General features: G+C 44.5%; 1 protein-coding gene across 7 annotated transcripts in view; it reads right to left on the bottom strand.

The window, feature by feature from the left end:
* SDK1 (sidekick cell adhesion molecule 1) overlaps positions 1-21,332 on the bottom strand; it is a 387,822-nt gene that overhangs the window by 40,564 nt on the left and 325,926 nt on the right. For 6 of the 7 annotated variants that reach the window (XM_039560133.1, XM_039560134.1, XM_039560135.1 and 3 more), the window contains 6 exons: positions 20,650-20,851; positions 18,681-18,784; positions 16,555-16,625; positions 11,879-12,014; positions 9,955-10,014; positions 7,829-7,930 (listed from right to left, as the gene is read on the bottom strand). In XM_039560133.1, the coding sequence (XP_039416067.1) occupies positions 7,829-7,930; positions 9,955-10,014; positions 11,879-12,014; positions 16,555-16,625; positions 18,681-18,784; positions 20,650-20,851 (675 nt within the window). The remainder of the gene's footprint in view (positions 1-7,828; positions 7,931-9,954; positions 10,015-11,878; positions 12,015-16,554; positions 16,626-18,680; positions 18,785-20,649; positions 20,852-21,332) is intronic. The other variant, XM_010392386.4, reaches the window with a different exon arrangement.

The raw sequence follows: 21,332 nt of genomic DNA, 5'->3' as shown, positions 1-21,332 counted from the left end.
CCAAATGTCAAAAGCTGTACCAGAAAAAAGTCAAAGGGCACAGGTGGGATCTATCCCCAGAATAACCTTTTGCTGTGGCTTTAATGCCAGTTTGGGTAGCTGGCCCCCACGAGGGATTAATTTAGGATTTACAGATTGCAACTGTCAGGGAACCCCAGGGAGCCCCCAGAAGACTGTGTTCTTGCACTCCTGGGGAGAGAGAGATTAAATTTAAATTTTCTTGACTCTCAGTGAGAGTTTTCTCTTCCTTTCTTTATTTTTCATCCCTGAGATCATCACTGTGGTTTTACACCCCCATATCATCTCAGTGTCTGGACCGCTGTGGCCAAAATATTTTAGACTATTGCTAATTCATACTTTCATAAGAAAAAAAGGCAACTTTTTTTTGTTTCAAGTCTACAACGGGCAACCTGAAAAGCCTCCAGTTCTGTGATTGATGACAGATACAGCAAACAGATGTCAGAGAAGAAAACCAACTGTGTTTCTCCACAGCTGGCTTCACAGCAAAGCTGTACAGAGGAGGCAAAGCCACAGGAGTTGAGACCCATATGAAAATACTTACAGCACAAATTTTGCTCACATATCCCAGGATGACTGCAAACAAGCAGAGCAGGACTGCACAATTATGCAAAATAGAAATTTGGCTGCAAATAGAGCCCTTTAGTCAGAAGCACTCCAGCTCCAGCCTGTGGCTGCTGGAATAGGGGTTATCAGCCAGGGGCTTCCCCACTTCTTTACCAGGGCAATTTCTGGTTCATTTGACTTTACTACTGATAGCTCGTGTTTTTTGAAAGGAAGGTTAATTCCTCTGCTTTTAATGGAGTAGCTGTGCTGGCAGTCCAGTAAAGCTTTGCATACACGATCAGGCTTCTCCTCCCTCCGCCCTCTGCTCTGTGCAGGGATGTCCCTGCTCTCAGCTCTTCACAGGCCATAGAACACTGCAGCAGAACAGCTCATTTGTCCTTCCCCTCCCACCAACTGCAGCACAAAGCCACGAGCCCTCATGATGAATTTGGGCACGGGAGTCTGCCCGTCTCGGGCTACAGTCAGCACCAGAAAATCAGCATCAAATGGTTGGGGTTGTGAGTTCATCATCAGAGCAAAACGCTGCCCGGCAAGCACAGCCCAACCACAGCCAGGGACAAGCCGGGGCAGAGCATCAAAACCGCGGATATTTTTGCTTGGACAGAAACATCTTTCCTACATTGAGACGTGATAAAAAGAGGCAATTAGACCCGAGCTAAGCAGGAGCTGCCGCACTGCATAAAGCATTGTGCTGTACCAAAGGCTGCTGATGACCAATATTAACAACTTAATGAGCTGTTAATGAGGCGCGCGTTCGGCTTTTACTTGCAGCATGAAAACATTGCAAATCATTTTAGGGAGCTTCTGGACTGTCAGTGGAGAATTAAAGATGTCAAATAAGCCCATCAAATCTATGTCTCAATCTGGACACTGCTTTCCAGTGCATTCGCTTAAAATTCCTTCTCCTATATGGTAGAATAACTTGCTTTGACAGCACTACGACTCTCAGACTTTGCTTCCTTCTGTCTTGACATTAGATTTCAGTCTCCAGAGAGCTGCAGGGATGTCTTTTTTGACATGTTGACATTAAGGACACTTCTTCCACAGACTCACACTGGCACGGTTACTTTCTGCCTTGCCATTGGAAGAGCAGCCACTGAGCTAAGATACCAGATCTGGAAGTCTAATTAGCAAACCTTCACATCATCTGTAAACAGATTAAGAATATAAAATTACCCTTAAGAAATAGCCAGTTTGAGTAGGAAAGGGAGCCAAGGCTTATAGAGAAAATTCATTTCCATAACTCCCCAGCATTGCAGCAATACCAGTAGCACACAAGCAGTGACTAATGCTCTATGTGGGCCCACTTTAGTTTGTTATTTTTTACTGTCCTGCCACAGCCCTGCAGGATTAGATCCCACAGCCAAGTGCTATCAACACTCCTGTTACCTCCAGTGGAGCTGCATTGATGGGAACAACAAATCCAAATTGGACTTGCTGCAGACAAGCCCTTAGTGGAGCCCCAGAACACAGAGTGAACCTGGAGAAGCTTAAAATCCACCAAGAAACACTGATGGGATGTGCTGAGTGGCCAATCCTGCTCTCAGAAATGGGATGCTGTTGGGATACAGGCGTATTGGTTTCCAAGAAAAGCTGGAAAGATCTTACTTGCCCAATCCAAACAGAAAATGTCTCACCACTTCTTTTTCTCTCCATCTTCCTACAGCTTGCCTTTCTTGCTCTGCTCTGACTTACTCTGTCTTTTAGCACATTGTTGGAGAACATGGCTTGCATCTTTAACTCCAAGCTCAGAGGAGACCTTCTCCTTCCTTGAAGAGAAAGACACTGGGGACAGGATGGCAACCCAGTGTCACTCCTGGAGCAAGGCATTCCCAGAACTCCAGGGTGAAGCTTGTCCTGAACTGAGCATGACATTGGAACAGCTCTGCAGGTTCTTTAAAGGGGAGAGAAAAAAGACAACCAGTTTCAAACACCCTGCCATCCCCCAAAAGTAGCCTTTTACTGATGGTCCAGAGGCATCAGCAATTAAAAAGCAAATACCCTATTAATTCAAAGGCTCGGTGATTTTAAAGTGCCAAAGTTGCCCTTTGTTTAAAGTTTGAGCAAATGAAACCAGTAATTTATTTACCATTCTATTTCCCAATAGCTTCCCTCCATCCCCTTTTGTTTCTCGAGAGAAGATACTCTCCCCTAGGCTGGCAGGTTTTAGACTACTGCAATGTGAAATGGCCATGATAATCCTTCTCTTCCCTCCTCCAGTGGCATCTGGGATGGCACTGCCCACCCAGCTCTTGCAGCTGTGCCAGCAGCAACGTGCTCTGTATCTGCACAGGCACAGCCAGCCCACGTGTCCCACGCAGATAGGAGAAAACAGCCACGGGGCCACGGCAGGATGGAGGCTGCCAGCTCCAGTGTGCTGGAATGTTGTCATTCCTCTCGCAGGCTGTTACCAAGGGGGCACAGGGGACTCCACACAGCATCTCCTCCGCTGTGTTTGGGGCAGGGGAGGAGATAAGGCTGCTGTGCTGTAAGAGAAAGGGGGGCCCCAGGCAGCGCTGAGGGACCTCCTTCTCCAGAAAGCGACCTACGGTGGGGAGGTGACTCCATGGGGGGAATCTGGAGTGAACACAGAAATGAGTGAGGCCTGAAGAAAGAGATTAAAGCACCCAAGGGCAAAGAAGCCTTGTCCTGCCAACCTTCCCTGCCTTCAGCACGGAGACAAAGGGACATAGCCCCAGCACAGATAACCAGGTAAGAAGGGACAAGAGCTCTGTGCTGGAAGCAGTTTCTAAGGGGGAGTGAAGTACGTGGAGTTCAGTCTTTGCTTCCTTACAAGGCTTCTTTGTCCTTATCATGGCTTGCTCTCTCAATGTAGCCTTTTCTGTCCCAAACCTGTTTCACTATTTTTAGTCTTGGAGCTTTCCAGGTGGTTTCTGTTTCTGGCCTCTAAAATGCTGGAGATGGGCAGGCAGCTCCAAGTGCTTCCCCTGACATTACTGGCAGAGCAGATCTTCCCTCCCTGTGTCAGCTACAGGTGAATAAAATAAAGTTTGTGAAGTCCAGGACCACCTGTGGAGCTGCAGGCAGGAGGGCAGATGAAAATAATTGCAGATAACAGGAAGAAATTTGCTTTGGTGTCTGCTGGCTTTGCACAAAGAGGTAGATTCAGGTGTTGAAGACAAAGGTCAGAGACAGTCATCACTCTGTCCCATTTCTGCTCTTTTCCAAGCTACAGTTTCGCTTGGAAGAACATGAGAGGGCCAAGTAATCTTCTCTGAAAGATGATGGTACAACCAAAGTGGCATTTCAATGGAGGACTTCTAAAGAAAGGGATTTGTCTCCCAGCTCTTTTTACTCCTTGCCTTTCCCACTATGGAACCAGCTCTCAGAGATCATCATTAAAAAGAACAACAACAACAACCCAGCCTCATCAGTTCTTGTGAATTCTGAAGGTCACCAATGTCACCATCAGTTATAATGACACACATCACTCCCCTCTTCACACAAATGGATTTACAACCTGTTTAAAGGCTGATGTCTCTCGGAGCACTTCACCCCTTGTGCCACCTCCTCATCACACACACTCTCTACTCCAGCAACAGATGCTGGAAGAAGTGATGAATTCCTTTACTTTTCATCCAAAACAGCTTTGCAGTATATGGGAGAAGCACTGAAGGCTGCAGGCTTGTTAGCACAGGATTTGTACTGCCATATTTTACTTTATTCACCTTCCCAAATTAGGTGAAGCACATCTGGCCCAAACCTGTGATTTCTGTTTAATTAAAATGCAGGTAGTGGAGTCTCCCAAACTCCAGAGCCCCCCACATAATCAGGTAGTGACAGCAACCTGGTAGAATAATGCTCTTGATAAAGTGGCTGCTCTAACAGAGTCTTAATTTCAGTGGAGCAGAACAGCACCTCTGGTAGCAGCTGCGTTTTGGGCTGGGATGAATATCAGTACCCAGCCTCTCGCTGAACACTCACTGCCTCCCCAATCAAAGCCAGCATCCCTGACAGCTGAACTGTTAAATGAATTAACAAGGCAAAAAAGGGGCTTGCCAGCGGGGCTGCGACTCCCTTCCTAATTTCTGCAACTGGTGGCTTTCAATTTTTCTGTCATTTGTCAGGAGATGCACATGGTTCTCTAATGAGCAGGGCAGAGCTGCAGCCAGCTCTAAAAAGCAGTGTTAGAGGATCTTTTGGGCCTTGGAGGAGAGGGATCCAGATGCTTGAGGCAGGTGGGGGAAAGGCACGGGCTCTGCTCAGACTGAACAGGCAGCACATCCTTCCCAGCTGCGCTGAGCTCAAGGACTCCCAGCCCACTCTCCCATCTCGGGGAAGAACTGCTCTCCACACCAGTGACTTTTGCCAATATCCAGGCAGAACTCAAAATGGAGCCTTTGATTTTATGGGCTACTCTAACAAGGAAAAGCATTTCCTCCACCTGTAGAATAAAATAAAAAACCACCATCAAAAAAATCCAAAAGATCCAAACCACTGGCATCCAGCTTTCCCGTTCACCAGGCAAGTTGGGATACGGAGGCCTTTTACTCATGTCTGGGCCATTGTTCTCTCCCAAAATTCCCACCTGCCCATCATTCAGGGGCAGGGAAGACCTGCTCAGGCTGCCCAAGGGGGCAGTTGGCTGGAGTACAGCTCAAGAGCACTTGAGGGCTGGAGAGAAACTCCCCATTTGGGTATATTTTGCTCATTTAATTGGCAAAACTTGCAGAAGGTTGGTTTTAATGGCTTCCCCCCCCAGGTTTTTCAGGTGGTTCCATTACCTACTGGAACTTCTATTGTAAAAATCCAGGTGTGATCATAGGAATATCTTCAAATCTAACAGGGGAGAGCACAAGAGGGAAGGAAGGAATCACAGACACTCTCCCTTCTGCATCACTCAGTAGAAGCTGAACAGCACAACAACCATCAGCAACATGAACACCCAACAGAAATGGGTGTTTTGACTGAGCTGGCCTAAGCCCAGCATAGTTCCCCAAAGGCACAAAGGCGGTATATCCTTTTTTACGAGCCAGAGAGGAATGTTCTCCCCCCTCCCAGAATTACTGCAATACTTAGGGCAGAGCGAGGCCCCGTTTAACAGCACTGAGACATGAGTTACCTGAGAGCTTCAGGCCAGGAACTGGCCATCTTCACTCACTTTGTGCCCAGTACTGCACCTGTGTCAGCACCTGTTGTTTATTGGGAAGCTTTTCTCTCTTTTTAACCTGGGTGCCCCATTGCTGGAGCTGAGCAGAGCCATTTTTTTCCAGCTTGCTGCTTAACTGCCTTTACCATGGGTAAGAACATCGAGCAAACAATAACAACAAAAACCTTGTATTTCCACAGCACACTTTAACTCAAAGGTGTCACAAATCAATTTAAAACTTAAATTGCAATACCATCTCCAATCACTTCACTCACAGTATAAATCACAGCCAGTTCTGGTGGGAGAAGAGGCAGTTATATAACAAAGTGTAATAACTTCACACAACAAGAGTGAAAATCGGCAGGAAGATCCTACATTCATCATTTCTGCTGCGTGAACCTGGATGGTCCCTTTCCAGAGGTAAATCTGGGAACTCTAAAACAACAGCCAAGTCACACACTACAACTTCAGACACACCAGTCCTGCCTGGAAAAGGTCTCCTGGATATCACAGCATGATGGAATGGTTTGAGTTGGAAGGGATCTTAAAGCTCATCTAATTCCAGCCCCCCTTCCTTCAGACACTCAGGGATTGTGCAATTATCTCAGTGTCCTCTCAAGTTTGTCTCCTCCTGTTGCCCTGTTCTCTGAGTTATGATAGGAAGATCTGGACTGTGGGATTAAAAGACACGATATAACAGCATTTCCTTGTTTTCCCCAGCTGATTTCCCGTGCTGTGTACATGTGTATAAGTCATGTGCTGGCTCCATTTGCAGCAGGGAGATACTTAGCTCTGAAACAAAAATGTATTTTGAAGCCAGATACAGTTGGCTCCACCTGGGACTATCTTCGCTGCAGTTGCAGAAGTAAGCTGGAGCAACAGCAAACTAGAAAAAAATGTAAATATTGCCAGCTGTCGCTCCAGGGCCACGCTGCTCTGATTAATTTATGATGTTTTCAAAGAAAGAGGGTGAATATTGCACCATATTTGAAATGAAAAGGTTAAGCAGAGTTTAAAAAAATGCACAGTAGAGTTTCTTAAAAAATGTGCTTTGCTTAGTTTTGAGCAACAGAATATTTAATGACTAATAATAAAACGAGTTAGTGCTGGCTTTGATAACTCCTCCATCCCACAGCCCTGAGACACGGGAACAAAGTGCAATCAGCTCTGTTGCTGGGCTGAGCAACGGGAGGGTCGAGCTGCTTCCCCTTGTTCTGAGCTTCAAACACTGCTGCTGCAGAAATTGAGACCATAACTAACAAGGATTTCAGTGCCAGCCTCTCTCCAGCTGGGATCACCATAAACATGGCCCTGCTGGCAGGGCTGGAGGAAGGCATCAGCTATTCCAGTCCTGCCCTTCCCAGCTGGAGTTTCTGAGGGGACAGACTGGCTGGGGGTTATCTGGGCTCTGACAAACCACCCGTTTCTCAAGTCAACTCTTCTGTCCTGATTTCCACCTCCAGCCTTCCCGTGGGGAAATTTTAAAATGATCTCAGGCACCAGATCTCAGGACTCAGGCACCAGATCCAGAGTAAGCAAAGGCTTGAACAGTGCCACTGACCCTCAGCTTCTGCAGGGCTGGTTGCAGTGACAGAGTCTGCACGTTCCTGGGAGCAGCCACCTGCCTCCAAAGCCAGCATCAAACCAGGCACGGTGTCTCCTCACTTCAAGAGCGCAAAACTAAAGCCAGGTGTGCTGCCAGGCAGTGTCTCTACACAGAGAGTTATAAAATAAAAGAACCAGCTTTCCAAGTCTCCTTTGTTTTGCAGTTTTGTTTCTTTTCCCTTGTGGCTTTCCTGTGCTCCACTTTTCACTTCTTTAGCTCGAGTCAATTTTTCCCTCAAGCTAATTTGGTATGAACAGTCATTCTCCTGCAACTCCAAAAATATTTTCTTTTCTTTCTTTCAAATGCCCTTTCTTCCCTCCTTCCTGCAGACCAACTGGTTTTCCAATGGCAAAAAACTGTCAGTGCCAATTCCAGTAGAGGGAACTACAGAAAACTGTCAGCAATAACGACTGGGGAATTTTTCAAATAATCCCTTTCCTGGACAATTATTGAACATTATCTGGAGAATACTAAAACATGCTGGTACTTAAAAAAAAGGGAAATCAACTAATTTTCTTTTCACCTACCTGCTTCACCCACAAACACTTCCACTGGTGTGCTGGTAGGGCTCTCACCAATGACATTGTATGCTGTCATTAGTACTTCATACCGCTTGTATTTCTTCAACTCTAAAAAAGTAAAATATTATATATTAATATTACATACTATCATTTATACTGTATTACAGCTATCTTTTAGACTCCAACACCTCTACAGCTCCAGACTTGTCTCTCAGGAAACATGGAAATAGGACAGTACAATAGTGCAATGTCTACTTCAGTCCTTCCTGGATTCACACATCACAGCAGTATTTGCATCATTTTGAAAGATATTTGTGGTGAAATGGCAGGATTTTCCTGTGTTTCCTCACAGTGTTGCTCCAGTTAGAGGAATAACGATCTCTCTTGGAATATACCCATTTCTTATGGATAACTACCTAGAGCAACATCTCTAGGTCATTCTTAAGGACAGAAAATGGCAGGATTTGGCTCTAAATGTCACCATGAGGTCTCATTTTGATGTGCACTGGTAGGGAAGAGCCTGCCTAGCTTTTGCCTAATCCCTGGAATGCTCATTTAGAGGGGGGCATTTGGCAACTGCACTGCTCTAGAATGGCACAGCTGAAGCAGGGGCAGAGCAAGACCTACAGTGGGGAACCTGGAGCCCCTTTGCGGGTACTCCATGGGTATCTTCTCCTCCAACGTGACCACAGCCTGTCCATCAATCACAACGAGAAAGGAGAATTCGAAGGCTGGACTCCATTTGGCTACCAGGCAACAAATTTGTTTGCTGACATAGAGAAACTACTCTGACAGATGAGGTGGGAGAGTGAGAGAAGCGTGAAAAAATCCAGAAAACCCAATTGTTTGTGGGTGATTAACAGATGCAACGAGGGTGGAGCAGAATCACATCAACGTCATTAGGGGAGGCAGCGCCTGAGCAGTTTCAGATTTTGCATTTTCAGGATGAAAGAATCAATCCCAACAGATATATTTATCATCTACAATACTTAACAGGGAAATTAGAGTAAGAGAGCAATCAATAATATAAATTGCCCTATTTAAATGAGCATTGAATTAAGACACGCATGGCCAGAGGTCCAAATTTCTCCCTTTGCCAATAATTTTCCTTGCTATCTACAAATCAGAGTCCCCTTAACTCAGGGGCTGACAGGATGCCATTGGTTTGGTAAGGTTAAAAAAATCCTAATTAGACAAGTTTTTCTAATTTCAGTGTCACAGAAGTGTTTGTAAGTGTTGTGCTCCAGTATCTGACTGCGAGTTCAGCATCATTCCCCAGTCTCGGGCACGCTGTAAATTATATCTGATACATCCCTAATTTTTTAATGTGATATCACTAAACTCAGATGGACTGCAAAACATGGAGCAAGCAAATCAGAAATAACAGTGCTGAGTTCATAAACAACCAACCAATAGTAGGATACACACGTATGGTACTGGGCAGCTCGCACAGGGAAACTTCATTTTCTGCCATGAGAAGTCACAAGGGAGATTTTAGTGTTAACTGGATGTGGAAGAAAATGGAACACGAGAGTTCATGCATGCAACTTTCAGTGGGGATCAGGCTTCATTTTTTCTTTTTTTTAGCCCATCACAATCTGTGACTCAAAAGCCTTGGGCAAAACCTATCTAGTGAACCATCATCACCACAAAGCAACTTGCCTTTTAACTCTGTCGAATGTTATTTTATTCATTTCCAATTGAAAACACCTCTGGAGATGCACATAAATTCATTGGGCCCTTTCTAAATTGGCCCTGTACTCCATGGAATGCCCGAGCATTGCAATGCTTGAATCATAGAACTAATGATGTGATACAGCTAAACTCAGATGGACTGCAAAATATGTAGCAAGTGAATCAAAATTCATTTGGCATCAGCAATACTGGGTTGTTACAGTCAATAATGTTTTACCTTCCCAGCAGCCACATTTTTACAACAGCTACCTACTTGCATCATCGATGTCTCTGGGTGTAGGGGAAGAAAAGGCTTAAAGAAAAAGAAACTTGAGAAAGCCAGAATCATTAATCTGTGTTGATTTCTGCTGGATCCACGGAGGAGAGCCACAGGAGTTTGCCCATGGTGTATTTTGAACCATTACAAAGAGCCTCATCCAAAGGCAATGTGCACTTACGTGTTAATTCATACGTCGTTAATGCAGAGCTGCTGTTCACTGTCTTGAAGCTGCTTTGGGCTATTCAGGGTAAGCAAAGCAGAAAGCTTGTTACAGTGCAAGGAAATAGTTATTGCAAATGATGTACAGCAGAGACAGAGGCAAATGAGGCAGCACACCCATACACAGTTTAAGCTTTAGGACTATATCTTCTAGGGCAATAAAATCACATCACTCTCTCGTAACACATCAAAAGCATCTCGCTCACATGGGGCTGTTTCACTTCCTCCTCAAACAGAGGAACTCACAAATACACAACACAAAAATGTTCTGACTTTTAGATTAAATAGAACAAATGAGTAACAATGAAATGATTTCTAGGGGCAAAAGCTCTCAGTGGTGCATTACATCCTGATTTCTCGAGATGCAAAATTCAAAACCTGAAGAGCTGCAGAGGACAGAGCTGGAACGTGGGCCACAAAGTGAACACTTACATCAGGGCAGGACCTGTTTCTTTAAGTGTGAATTTGATTTCCCACTGTTTCGCTTAAAGAATTCAATATTCCTGCTGTGAGTGAATTGTAATAATACGCTAAGCTGTGCAAAACCGTGGGTCAGTGAGGAACAGAGGTGTTCTAAGGTGAGCATTATAAGGAGAAAGAGGGGAATTTATCTTAAAATACATTTCTCCACCCCTTTCTGTCTCTTGACTCCCTGGGGAGGTACAGCTCATTTTTTCTCCTTTGCAGTGATTAGGAACATTGCTGCAGGGCCAGACAAGAAGAGGGAAAAAGAGAAAACTGGTTGGTTTCACAGGCTCTCCGGCTTGTGAGAGCATCCAAATTCATTTTTTCGTGTACACAGTCAGTCATTCAGTTTTTGTCTGAGAAAAACCCTTCTGCATTCCTACACCTGCAAGAGCTTTACATCTCTACTCTCTCCTGGTTCAAGCTGCATAGTCTGAGGGGTCTCATTAGCTCTGACCACGTAAGTGAAGTCAGAGTTAGGGGCTTATGTTACATTTAAAGCACCCACTTACCCCACACCCTCATTAAAATTCACTCTTGCTTTTGTAGAAATCACTTCTATGGGTTCAGGAAAGCACGGCAGATGATGTAAGATATTAAAATTGTCTCACTCAACCCTATTCCGCTGCTCTTGGAGTATTATCTTATTCTGAATATTCCAGTGACATCAAACAGGACAAAAGCTGGTCCCTCCATGAGGGCATCTCATTGCGGGACCTTATTTCTCAAGCTACTGAGTGCTCACCTGTCTGCCTCCCATCATCTTATTCTGCCTATTTTTCCCTCTGATTTCCTTTCTAGCCTTTATCTAAAAAGCCTTTTCTTTTTTTCTATTATTTCTCTCCCTCTCCACCTTCTTCCCATGTGAGCCATAAATCCCAGTGACTCACATGGAAAGCAGGCACCTAAAAATTCCTGCTCATCTTTGCTATTTTCTTCTAAAATATGGACAAGCACTTTGAAATTATAAAAGTTCCATTTAAAAATTCTCCTCAGCTGTTTCCTCATACCGTAAAAAGAAAAACAAAATGTCAATTATAAAAACAATTGAGAAAATAGCAAGGAAGGAAAAAGTTGCCAGTTGAGGAAAATGAAGTGACTCTCATTTGAAGGCAGAACAAAGTGTACCAGGGTAATTATGAGCTGGAGGGAGTGGAAAGCAGGAAATCAGGGGGTACGTGGGGGACAGACCATCAGTTCCAGTGTGCTGGCAGAGATCAGTACAGACCATTACAATGCTGATCACACTGAAATTACTTGCATTTTTCAGCATCTTCGGGCTGATTGTGTAAAATCTGAGTTATTCCCAGCACTCTTAGACTTACATTTTATTGCCATGGAGCAAGAGGGGATGTAGTGCCTGGTGTAAAGACAGATTACAATTGTGGGGTATTTTAGGGTCCAAACCATAGGCTTACGTGTGAGCTCTGCTCTTAAAGCTGAGGGGTTCTGGATGTTTTTGGATTCTGTCCCAGGCCCGGCGTCATAATCCAGCTCCCGGTAGTAGATGCGGTATCCCAACAAGAGCCCGTTCAGACTCTCCACTTTGGGGGGCTGAAAGACATCCACGTGAAGAACAGGCTGGTTAAGATGTGCATGGCAACAAACATCCATCAGCAGGGGCAGTGGCTCTGTGCTCGGGTGAAAACAGACATTAATAATGCACAGGGCTGAAGGCTGTGTGGTTTGCAAAACACAAGTTAAAGGCAGCTTTGAGGATTTTGCTAAGCTGTGGTCATTGCAAAAGGCTCTTGACTGAAAAATCCACACCAAGAGCCAAGCTCCTTTCCTTCTTGGCCCACAGAAACTTAGGTGTGATGAAGGGTATAAAGAAGCACCCCCTGGAAAGGCAGGTTGCTTTCCACCAACACTAGAAGAGCCAAACAGTGTTTCACTGCTTCCAAAAAGAAATAAATTATTTTGTCACAGACAGAATTTCTTCAGTGGCTCTTTTCCTTGGGGACTGATCACAGGACAGTCTTCATCTGGCATTATTTTACTGAAAGACACATGAGAAAATAAAAAGGCAAATAAAAAGGAATAATAAAAATTGTTCTGGCTTTGATTAGGAAGACAAAACAAGGCCTAATAACAACTTCATACAGGCATTTAGAGAGGAGTCACAGTGTGATGGGCTCTGGTGTGTGCATAGAGGAAAACCCAGGCCTCCTTTGTAACAGCTCGGAGCAATTTGGCACATACAGCCATGGGATGGCTCAAATATGACTTTTTTCCCCTTCTGTATCATGTTGGCAGATACTCAAAGAAATAACACCTCAGCAAGGCTTCTCCAGCAGCCCCTCACATCCTCCTTCAGATACAGAAACAGAGCTGGCATACTGAAAAGGAGATTTGTGTCTGGGTGGTTTGCTTAAGTAGAGACATGCAAAGGGATTCCTCATGTTTGGGAAAAAAATTATTTTCCTGAGTCTAATGCAAGCTAAGAAGTGCAGAGAAGAAGAGATGCCCTGAGCCATTTATCTTCTAAAGATTCTTTTACTGAAGTTTAAGGGACTGAAAGTATAAATGAAATGGATTTTAATGATGATCTTGCCCTTAATCCAGGAAGATCCCTACCAGCCTTGAGAACTTTCCTAAGGAAAAGCATTGTGTAAAAATTAACTGCTGGTGTGAAACACTGTCACAGTAGAAGGTAATGCCCCATGTAATTTTAATGAAGAAAGTAAGGACATCTTGACAGAAAGCAGGAAGATCTTTGGTAATAACCCGGCATTCTGATTCCAAAAATGACATGAATTTTCCATTACTCCATTACAATGACATGAGGAGCGAGAGGACTGTCCTGTCTCAGTGCCAAGGACTTGGCTTTGGGTGAGGGCTGAAGGAATCAAGTAGAAAGACTGCAGTTATGGAAACCAAAAAAGAAAATGATGTGAACCAGAGTATAAAGAAGCTACACAGCCACCAGGAAAAGGGGCAGAACCTGCTCCTGCAAGAAGCTGCCTTCTTTTGCAGATGTCCTGCACAGAGCCTGCTGAAAGCAGCCCAAATTGTCCCAAGATGTCACTTGCTCTGCCTGGTTGGAGATCTCCTATTCATCACTGTTTCATGCTCATCATTGTGCTCCATTCTCTGGCAAAGCCCTGACCACCTTTCACTGTTATTTGGCATCTGCATTAGAGGATGATGCTGTGAGGGATTGTGAGGCACCTCGAGGATCATCAGGGCTGGGACCTCCCCACTGCAGAACCCCACCTGCTGAAAACTTCTTTCACAAACAGAACAACCTCCACCAGAAATGGAGCTGATTCTTCAGCTTCCCAGTATTCCTGTTGGGAAGCTGCTCCCAGCCTCACCACTTGGTTAGAAACCTTTAATTTCTAATCTAAATAATTCATAGCCAGTTTCTAACCATTTGTTCCTGTGCTAACATTGCCTTTTGGGTTAAATTGTTCTTCTCCCTGTGGGGTGTTTACTCCCGTGATGTATTTTAGAAAGGGCAAGCATATTCCCTCTACGACTGCATTTTACAAGGCAAATAAATCAAGCTCTGGTACAACAGTATTTCCTAGTCTCAGGCTGAGAGTGCCTTGTCCAAGGGACTAAGAAAATAGACCAAATAAAGTGCCAGGTTTCTCCAGGGCTGCCCCATGACGTTACTGCTCATGGACCAGCTGAAATGCTCTCCTGTGAAAGAAGATGAGATGAGGTTACTGGAAGTTATCAGCATCTCTCTCCTGATCTTTTTTCTTTTCCAATCTTTTGACTTTCTGTTTTCTGTATAGCACTGAAGTTGCTTTAGCCCTGATGGTGCCCTTGCAGAGAAGGGCTCCACAGCACAGCAGTGTCCTCACCTCCCTCTGACTTTTCCTATTTTAATTACTAATAAACTTTTTTTAATTTAGAAAAAATAAAAAAGAAAAGTTGAAGTGGAATATCCTGCAGAACCCTAAAAGGAAAATCCTCCTGAAGCTGAGGAGGAGACTGTGGCTCCCTGCTCTGCCATGTAACTGCCTAACAGGTAAAACTTAATATCTCATTGTGGTCTAACACTGATTTTATGACAGCAAACATTGTTTCCTTATGCTATCATGTGATTCCCCACTTTTTCTTTCCTTGAGGTTTAGGACAGGAAAGCTCAGAAAATAAATAGCTTGCAAACTGTCTCTCTTTGATAATTCTTTCCTGAAAAGGGTACTCAGCTAAAAGGTCAGGTCTTCCCCTTCCTATCTGTCTTCTGTGGACAAAACTCTGCTTTTGATGTAATGGATTATTTAGGATTTTGTAGGAAAGCCTGGGGGATCTGCTGAAATAGGTAAAATGGTTATGAGTGGCAGCCCATAATGTTGTACAGAAGTAAGAGAAACATTTTTGTGCTGTTTAAAGATAAATAAATAAATAAAGACTGAAATGTAGGTTTGAATAATTGTTATTTCTAAGGTAGACACAGAACAGTACATGATCCTGATGTTAAGTGTAACATCCTCCAGAACATTTGAAATAACTTTGCATTATTGATACAAGAGACCTCACTGGAAATTACTTATTTTCTTCCTCCTTTAAATTTAAAAATAATGGACTGATCAGACCAAGCAGCTGAAAGCCCAGATAATGCATCGAGAGTTTGTTTTGTGAATTATTAACACAGCTCAAAGTTAAAAATTTAGCTTTGCTTGGAAATCCACTCTCCCATTTAACTTGACTGCTGTTTTCAGTTTACATTATTTCTTAGACACTGCTGTGAAACTTCCTCTTAATTGGAGGCTATTGTGGGACTTGAAGATTTTTGTTTATTTGAAAAATATAGTACGGTTGAATTACCAGGACCTATTAATATACATGTGGTAATGACATATAATCGCCCACAACTCCCTTGAGATGGCTCTGGCACAACAACCCCATTTCACTTTCATGAAATGAAAAGCATCCAATTACCTAAACAACCACCTATTTCACATTAACTACACACCAGTAATCAGTCAGCTGGGGGAATGTTTATTTCCGTGGTCCATCGTGCTCCACATCCTCTTTGTCCTCTCTTTCTGTACTTTTTTTCCCTTTGCTGGGGGCTCTCGTAGGTGAGGAGGTAGATTTGCATCTCTCCATAATTCCTTTGGTAAAGCTGCTCAACATGTCTCCTATTTGCTCAACATGCTGTAAGCAATGCTGCTGCTCAGGATTAGCCTGTGTGAGCTGGGGCCAGGCACCCAGCAGCACAGCCAGGCAGATTTTAAAGTGCTGCTGCACAGCAATAAACAGACCCTCATCCATATATTTCTCTTCCAAAAATGCAAGGAGTCCCATCTGTACTGTAAATGCATATGTACATTTTTCACTATAATGCAATCTGTCCAAAGCCATCCTTTTTATGTGTGGGGGACATTGTCTTGGGAGCAGGGTGGGCAGAGGCTTTCCAGGATGGGTTATGGATAATGTGCAGTGCCCCACTGGGGTCCCTCTGTTAATGCCCACTCTGCAAAAAGAAGCCTCAGGCACTGGGTCACAAAATGTTCCTGCATGTCCTGGGAGGCCGGGATTGAAAGATAAAGGAAGGCAGAGGAAATGCCAATATAAAATGCAGACTTGACACAAATACTTCCCTATCCAACCCAGAGAGATTGTGGAGAGCCCAAGCTTCCTTTCTCTTCTCTGAAGAAATCTCAGTGTTTCTCTCTCAAAGAGCCAAGAGGGCACGTGGAGCTCCTCAGAGGTACAAATGGGATTTCAGGCACTGATCTCAGACTTCTGATCATTTCAGCAGCAGGAGGAGGCTGTGCAGGATGTGAGCCAGAGTGAGCTTTTGATTACCTGATCTTACCAACACCACGGTCCGTGGAATGTTTTCTGTGTAGAGATGCACAGCTATGGATATCAACAAAAGGACAGGAGAATCTGACAAGTAATGATCTTGGACATGGCTACAGTGGGGCACAAAGTAAAAGCAACTGCCAGAAATCTCCATCACTAAAATTTATGCTAGATCAGGCAAGTAAGGAAGTAGCTGCAGTCCTTTAACTTCAGTACAATACTTCCAGCTCAAGAAAACGTCCCTGGCAATGCACCCTTAAATTCAACAAGTCAAAGCAGCCAAAAAATTGTTCACAGGAACATCAGAATTTTTCATTTTACCTACCTGCCACTGCACAAGGACAGAGGAAGTCGTGTGGGGAGTTACTAACACAGAACTGGGTGGTTCATCTGGAACTAAACAAGAGAAAAAGGAAACAAGAGCAGTTACAGCAAGAAGGTGAAAAAGGGGCAGCTTCTCTTTCGCTCATCAGATCCTTTTTTCTTCACTGCTGAAGGAAATCTTCCATCCCAGCTGCTACGTGGTGGGTCTCAAAAGCAGCATGGTGGATGTGGATGTTGCAACCCAGGGAGAAGCCAGGCACTTGTCTTGCTCTACCTGTGGCCTTGGCAGCTTGAGCAGGACCAAGAAAAGCTGAGGGCATATACCTGGAGGAAGCTGCAGCAGCCAGCTGCTCACAGACCACCGGGTGCCCATTTGTAAGGAAGTTAAACCAGCTGTGTGAAGGATCCAAAGGGTGAGAAAACTGCTCCCAGGTTTTTCAGGAGATTTTTTGCCACGGCTGAGGCAAGCCCACCTTGAATTTAGGAGTCTGTGTCTCATAGTCACACATTACTTTAGTCAGCACACCTTGATTTACCACAGGTTAACCCCTTCCTGGGTCCAAGGCTGTGGTACTCCCAGACACTCCACAGCAGCTCAAAGACATGAAGCAAAGGCTTATCAGGAATTCACAGCCCTCCACAGTGCAACGCTCAAGTGGCAGCACCGGGGCTGCTCAGCAGAATAAATGTTCAGTTTGCTGAGAAGGTGAGAAGCTTTCACAGTTTTTTCCCCTGTGGTATTGTGAGGAGGCCAAGCACAACTCTGGATCCACTGGAGCTAAATTCAAAGAGAACTTAGAATAAAATTTTAAATTCCGAAAAAGTGAGTGAGTGCTGCCTCATTATCATCAGTTACAGCCTGCACCGACCCTGCTGCAGCTGCTGTGCAGGAAGGTGGAGAGCCAGGATGCCTTTAAGGGGCTGCTTAGCACATTAGTCAGGTATTACATTGGGTTCCTGCTTAACTTCCCGCGCTCCTGAGCTCTATCCTCTGTTCTTCTGATTTCAAGATCACATTCCCTTGCAAAATGGCTTCCTATTATATCTCAGTGTCATTTCTAACTCGTCACTCCTTGCTTTGTAGGAAATCCTGGATAATTCCTAGCACTATATATATATAACCATAGAATCATTCAGGTTGGAAAAGACCTCTAAGACCATCAAGATCAACCATTAAGTCAGGACTCGCAAGCCCAACACTGAACCATGTCCCCAGGTGCCACATGTACATGGCTTTTAAATCCCTCCAGGGATGGGGACTCGACCACTGCCCTGGGCAGCTTCTTCCAGTGCTTGGAAAACCATTTCAGTGAGGGAGTTTTCCCTAATATTCAATCTAAACCTCCCTTGGTGCAACCAGGCCATTTCTTTATGTCCTACCACTTGTTACTTGGGAGAAAAGATTGACCCCTACCTCACAACACCCATATATATATATTTATCCATGTATGTATCCCAGAAATACCCAATTTCCCAGGGTAAAAGCACATACTGATGCTTTTCCTAGTTTGCAGAGTTCTCTTCTCCATTCAAGACATCAGAGCTACTTCTGCATTCAGGCATTGACTTTATACAATCAAGGAATTAGAAGCTGATCTCTAAGGCTAAAAATAAAAGCCTTGTCAATGTCATTCACAGTTTATTAGTCCTGATCTGCAGGATTAAATGCTCATGTTTCCAGGAGTTTCATACTCTTTCTTACTTACACCTCAGCAATTTTGCCATACTGCAGACTGATATGGACTGTGAGGGGAAAACAATTGAAGAAACTTCTTCAAATGTATGCAGGGTTCTACATTTATTTTTAATGCTCTCTTGTAAATTATTCAATTTCTGCAAAGATAATGGTTAGTGCAGAGTTTGGAAGCCAATCAAACGACGTTTAAATCCATTTTGAGACTCCTGAAAGTATGATTCATTATCAGAGGGCACAGCAGGACACTTAGGGCTGCCTGTTAATTCGGCCATATCTCATTGCTACCTGCGTCAACTTCCTGTGGACAAAACTGCTTTGGCTGTTGGTTTTCACTCCAGTCTCCATGGAGAACACCCTGCAGTGGGTCCAGGAGCCCTGGGGATCCCCCACCCCTCAGTGATGCCCCCAATGTGCCTCTCCTTCTCCCTTACCATCCTGCAGGGTTGTGACCGCCTCTGTCTCTGCGCTGAAGTCGCTGTCCCCAATGTCGTTGGTGGCCTTCACTCGCAGTTTGTAAGAGGTGAATGGGTTCAAGCTGTGGAATGGGGAAAATAAAGCTGAGGGATGAAATCTCCCCCCCTCACCACAACTTGCCTCTACAGAGTTGAAGAGAACCCACCCACTGCCAGCCAGAGCCACTGAGCAGTTTGTCTCCTCTCCCCATTGCCTTTTCTCTGCAGTCCCCCCCAGCTTCCCAGGTGCTCCCACCCCTGCTGCCATCAGCACCTTCCCAGATGTCCCCTGCCCTGAGTTCCCAGAAACACTCCTGGATTCATCACTGAATTGGGCACCAGAAAACAGACATGAGGCTGCAGCTCATGGAGCAGCCCACGACTGGGTCTTGTTATCTGAGTTCTGCATGGCTGTGCAAAGCCTGGCTTTCAAGGTGCTTTGCTGAGATCCTCCAAAGCCATCTGGGCCATCCCCCGAGCACAGATGAGGAGGACAGGTGGGGAGGAAGCAGGAGACATGCCCAGGGTCAGCCAGTGCACAGCAGGCACTGGAATTCAGAGTGCCAGCTCCTGACTAATCCCCTACACCACACCACTTGATCAGGGCATTTCACTCCTGCTGAATCCCAAATTAATGCCATTACCTGGATTATTTAATAAAGACAGCAACAACAGGTTCCCTGCAGGTCTTTTATGTATGTGGTGCTTTAAGACAGGCAAAGAGTGATTTCCAGCTGACATAACCTTGCAAAGATGCTTCTGTCTCAGCTTGGCAGGGGAGGTGAAGGGGAGGCTGCCTTTGGAGTCACAGGTAGAGGCTTGAAATGCAGAGCTGTAACTTACGGGGGACTTCACTAATTAATTGGTAGTGTAACCATCCACTGGAGGATGTAACACTGCCTACAAATCCAAGTTACTTGTAAGGAATGATTAAACATCAAGGATAATGCATTCTGATGGGCAGCACTCTCACATCCACAACTCTTCTGGACTTCCACAGGAAAGTGCTTTTAGCAAGGGGAAGACAAAATCACTTTCAGCAGTGCCACCCTATCAGGACAGAATTACTTACCTACAGCAACTTGAATAATGTGAATCATCTTTTCTGAGCTTTTGTTTTCAGTCATGCCAATGTAAACTCTAAGTGACATAGATGGTTTCCCTGTTTTTACAAGTTTTTTACAAGTAAAGGTTTCTACAAGTACAGGTTTTTACTGGAAAGATACTGGTACACGACCAGTGAGCTGCCATATACCACAGCCATTGATGCTTTTAGTAGCAGACCCGGAAAATTTGAATGCTTGGAATACCTGATTCTTCTGAAGATCATGGCCTTTTAGAAATAATATGATTTCTACTGGCTTGTCAACAGAGGAAATGGACAGCAAAACAAGTACCTGCTTGTAGACATTCAATTACTTTTGCTGATGTTACAAGGACTTTAATTACACCAGTATTGCTGAGGATATAATGAAGCCTGAATAACAAAGTTTAAACATTCTGATGCTATCTATAAACTTCAGTATGGAAAATACAGATAAAAATGGTTCTCATTTCATCTGGAAAAGCTTATATAGAGATAATTGCAATGCAGCATTCAGAGTGGATTTTAACATCAGTCACTACTCAAAGGATTTTTAACTAGTTGTATTTTACAGAGCACTGTGTAGCTACATATGATTTAGCCTGAGTAGTGTTATCTGTGGTGCTGAGCTTCCAGGAAAAGCTTCAAAAAGATGCACTGCAGTCCAACTTTAATTAGATTTATTGCATGACCTTCAGCAAATCTCTCAACTGCTGTTCATAACACCACCTCTAAAATGGAAGCAGTGGCCTCACTTAACCTCTCTCCCCCAAAAAGGCTGTGAAGCTGAGTGATGGTTGTTTTGGTTTCCTAACTAGTGGGAAAGTATGGGAATTTCTATGCTAGCCTGGGATCACATGGTACCTTTCAACAACGCAGGATGTGGCCTCGTGGCTGATGGAGGAGGAGTAGGTTTGCCAGTCTCCATTTGGCAGCTCCCGCACTTGGATTGTGAAATATCGGATTGGTGACGATCCATCGCTTCCCGGGACCCACTTCAGCACCAGACTCCGAGAGGACACATCGCCCTGGGGGGTCATCACCTGCCTGGGAGGTGCTGGTCGTTCTGCAATCAAACCATAATTTAGCTGCTTTGAGAGGAAATTCAAACCAACATAAAATGTGACAGCCTGGTCAGATTTTCACACTGGTAATGCCACAGGGCATTGAACTTTTGGATTTGCCACTTGAAGTATACAACCATTCCATTCCTTAACCTTCTACTGCAAGGAGGAGCAGTAAAACTGATTCTTATCTCCCTGCATCAAAGGTCACCAAAGGATATAAACCTTCCTCACAGTGGACCTCAAACTTGGAGGGCTCTTGACCTGGCAGGTTAAAGAAGGATCATCAGGACTGGCAGCCAAGCAAAGCAAGGCAATGAAACTCAGCTGTTCTTCTGGCTGCAATTGCTCTTTTGACAGAATCTGTGTGTAAATTAGCTCCCTTTTAACCTGTTCTTACTCCTTGGTACCGGAGACTCTGTTCTCCCTGTGCTGTGCAGGGTCCTCTTACCCCAGTGGAGGCACAAGGAAGAGGAAAGGAAA

The sequence above is a fragment of the Corvus cornix genome, chromosome 14 (assembly GCF_000738735.6).
Source record: "Corvus cornix cornix isolate S_Up_H32 chromosome 14, ASM73873v5, whole genome shotgun sequence".
NCBI classification, from domain to species: domain Eukaryota; kingdom Metazoa; phylum Chordata; class Aves; order Passeriformes; family Corvidae; genus Corvus; species Corvus cornix.
This window is presented reverse-complemented; position numbering and strand designations above follow the sequence as displayed.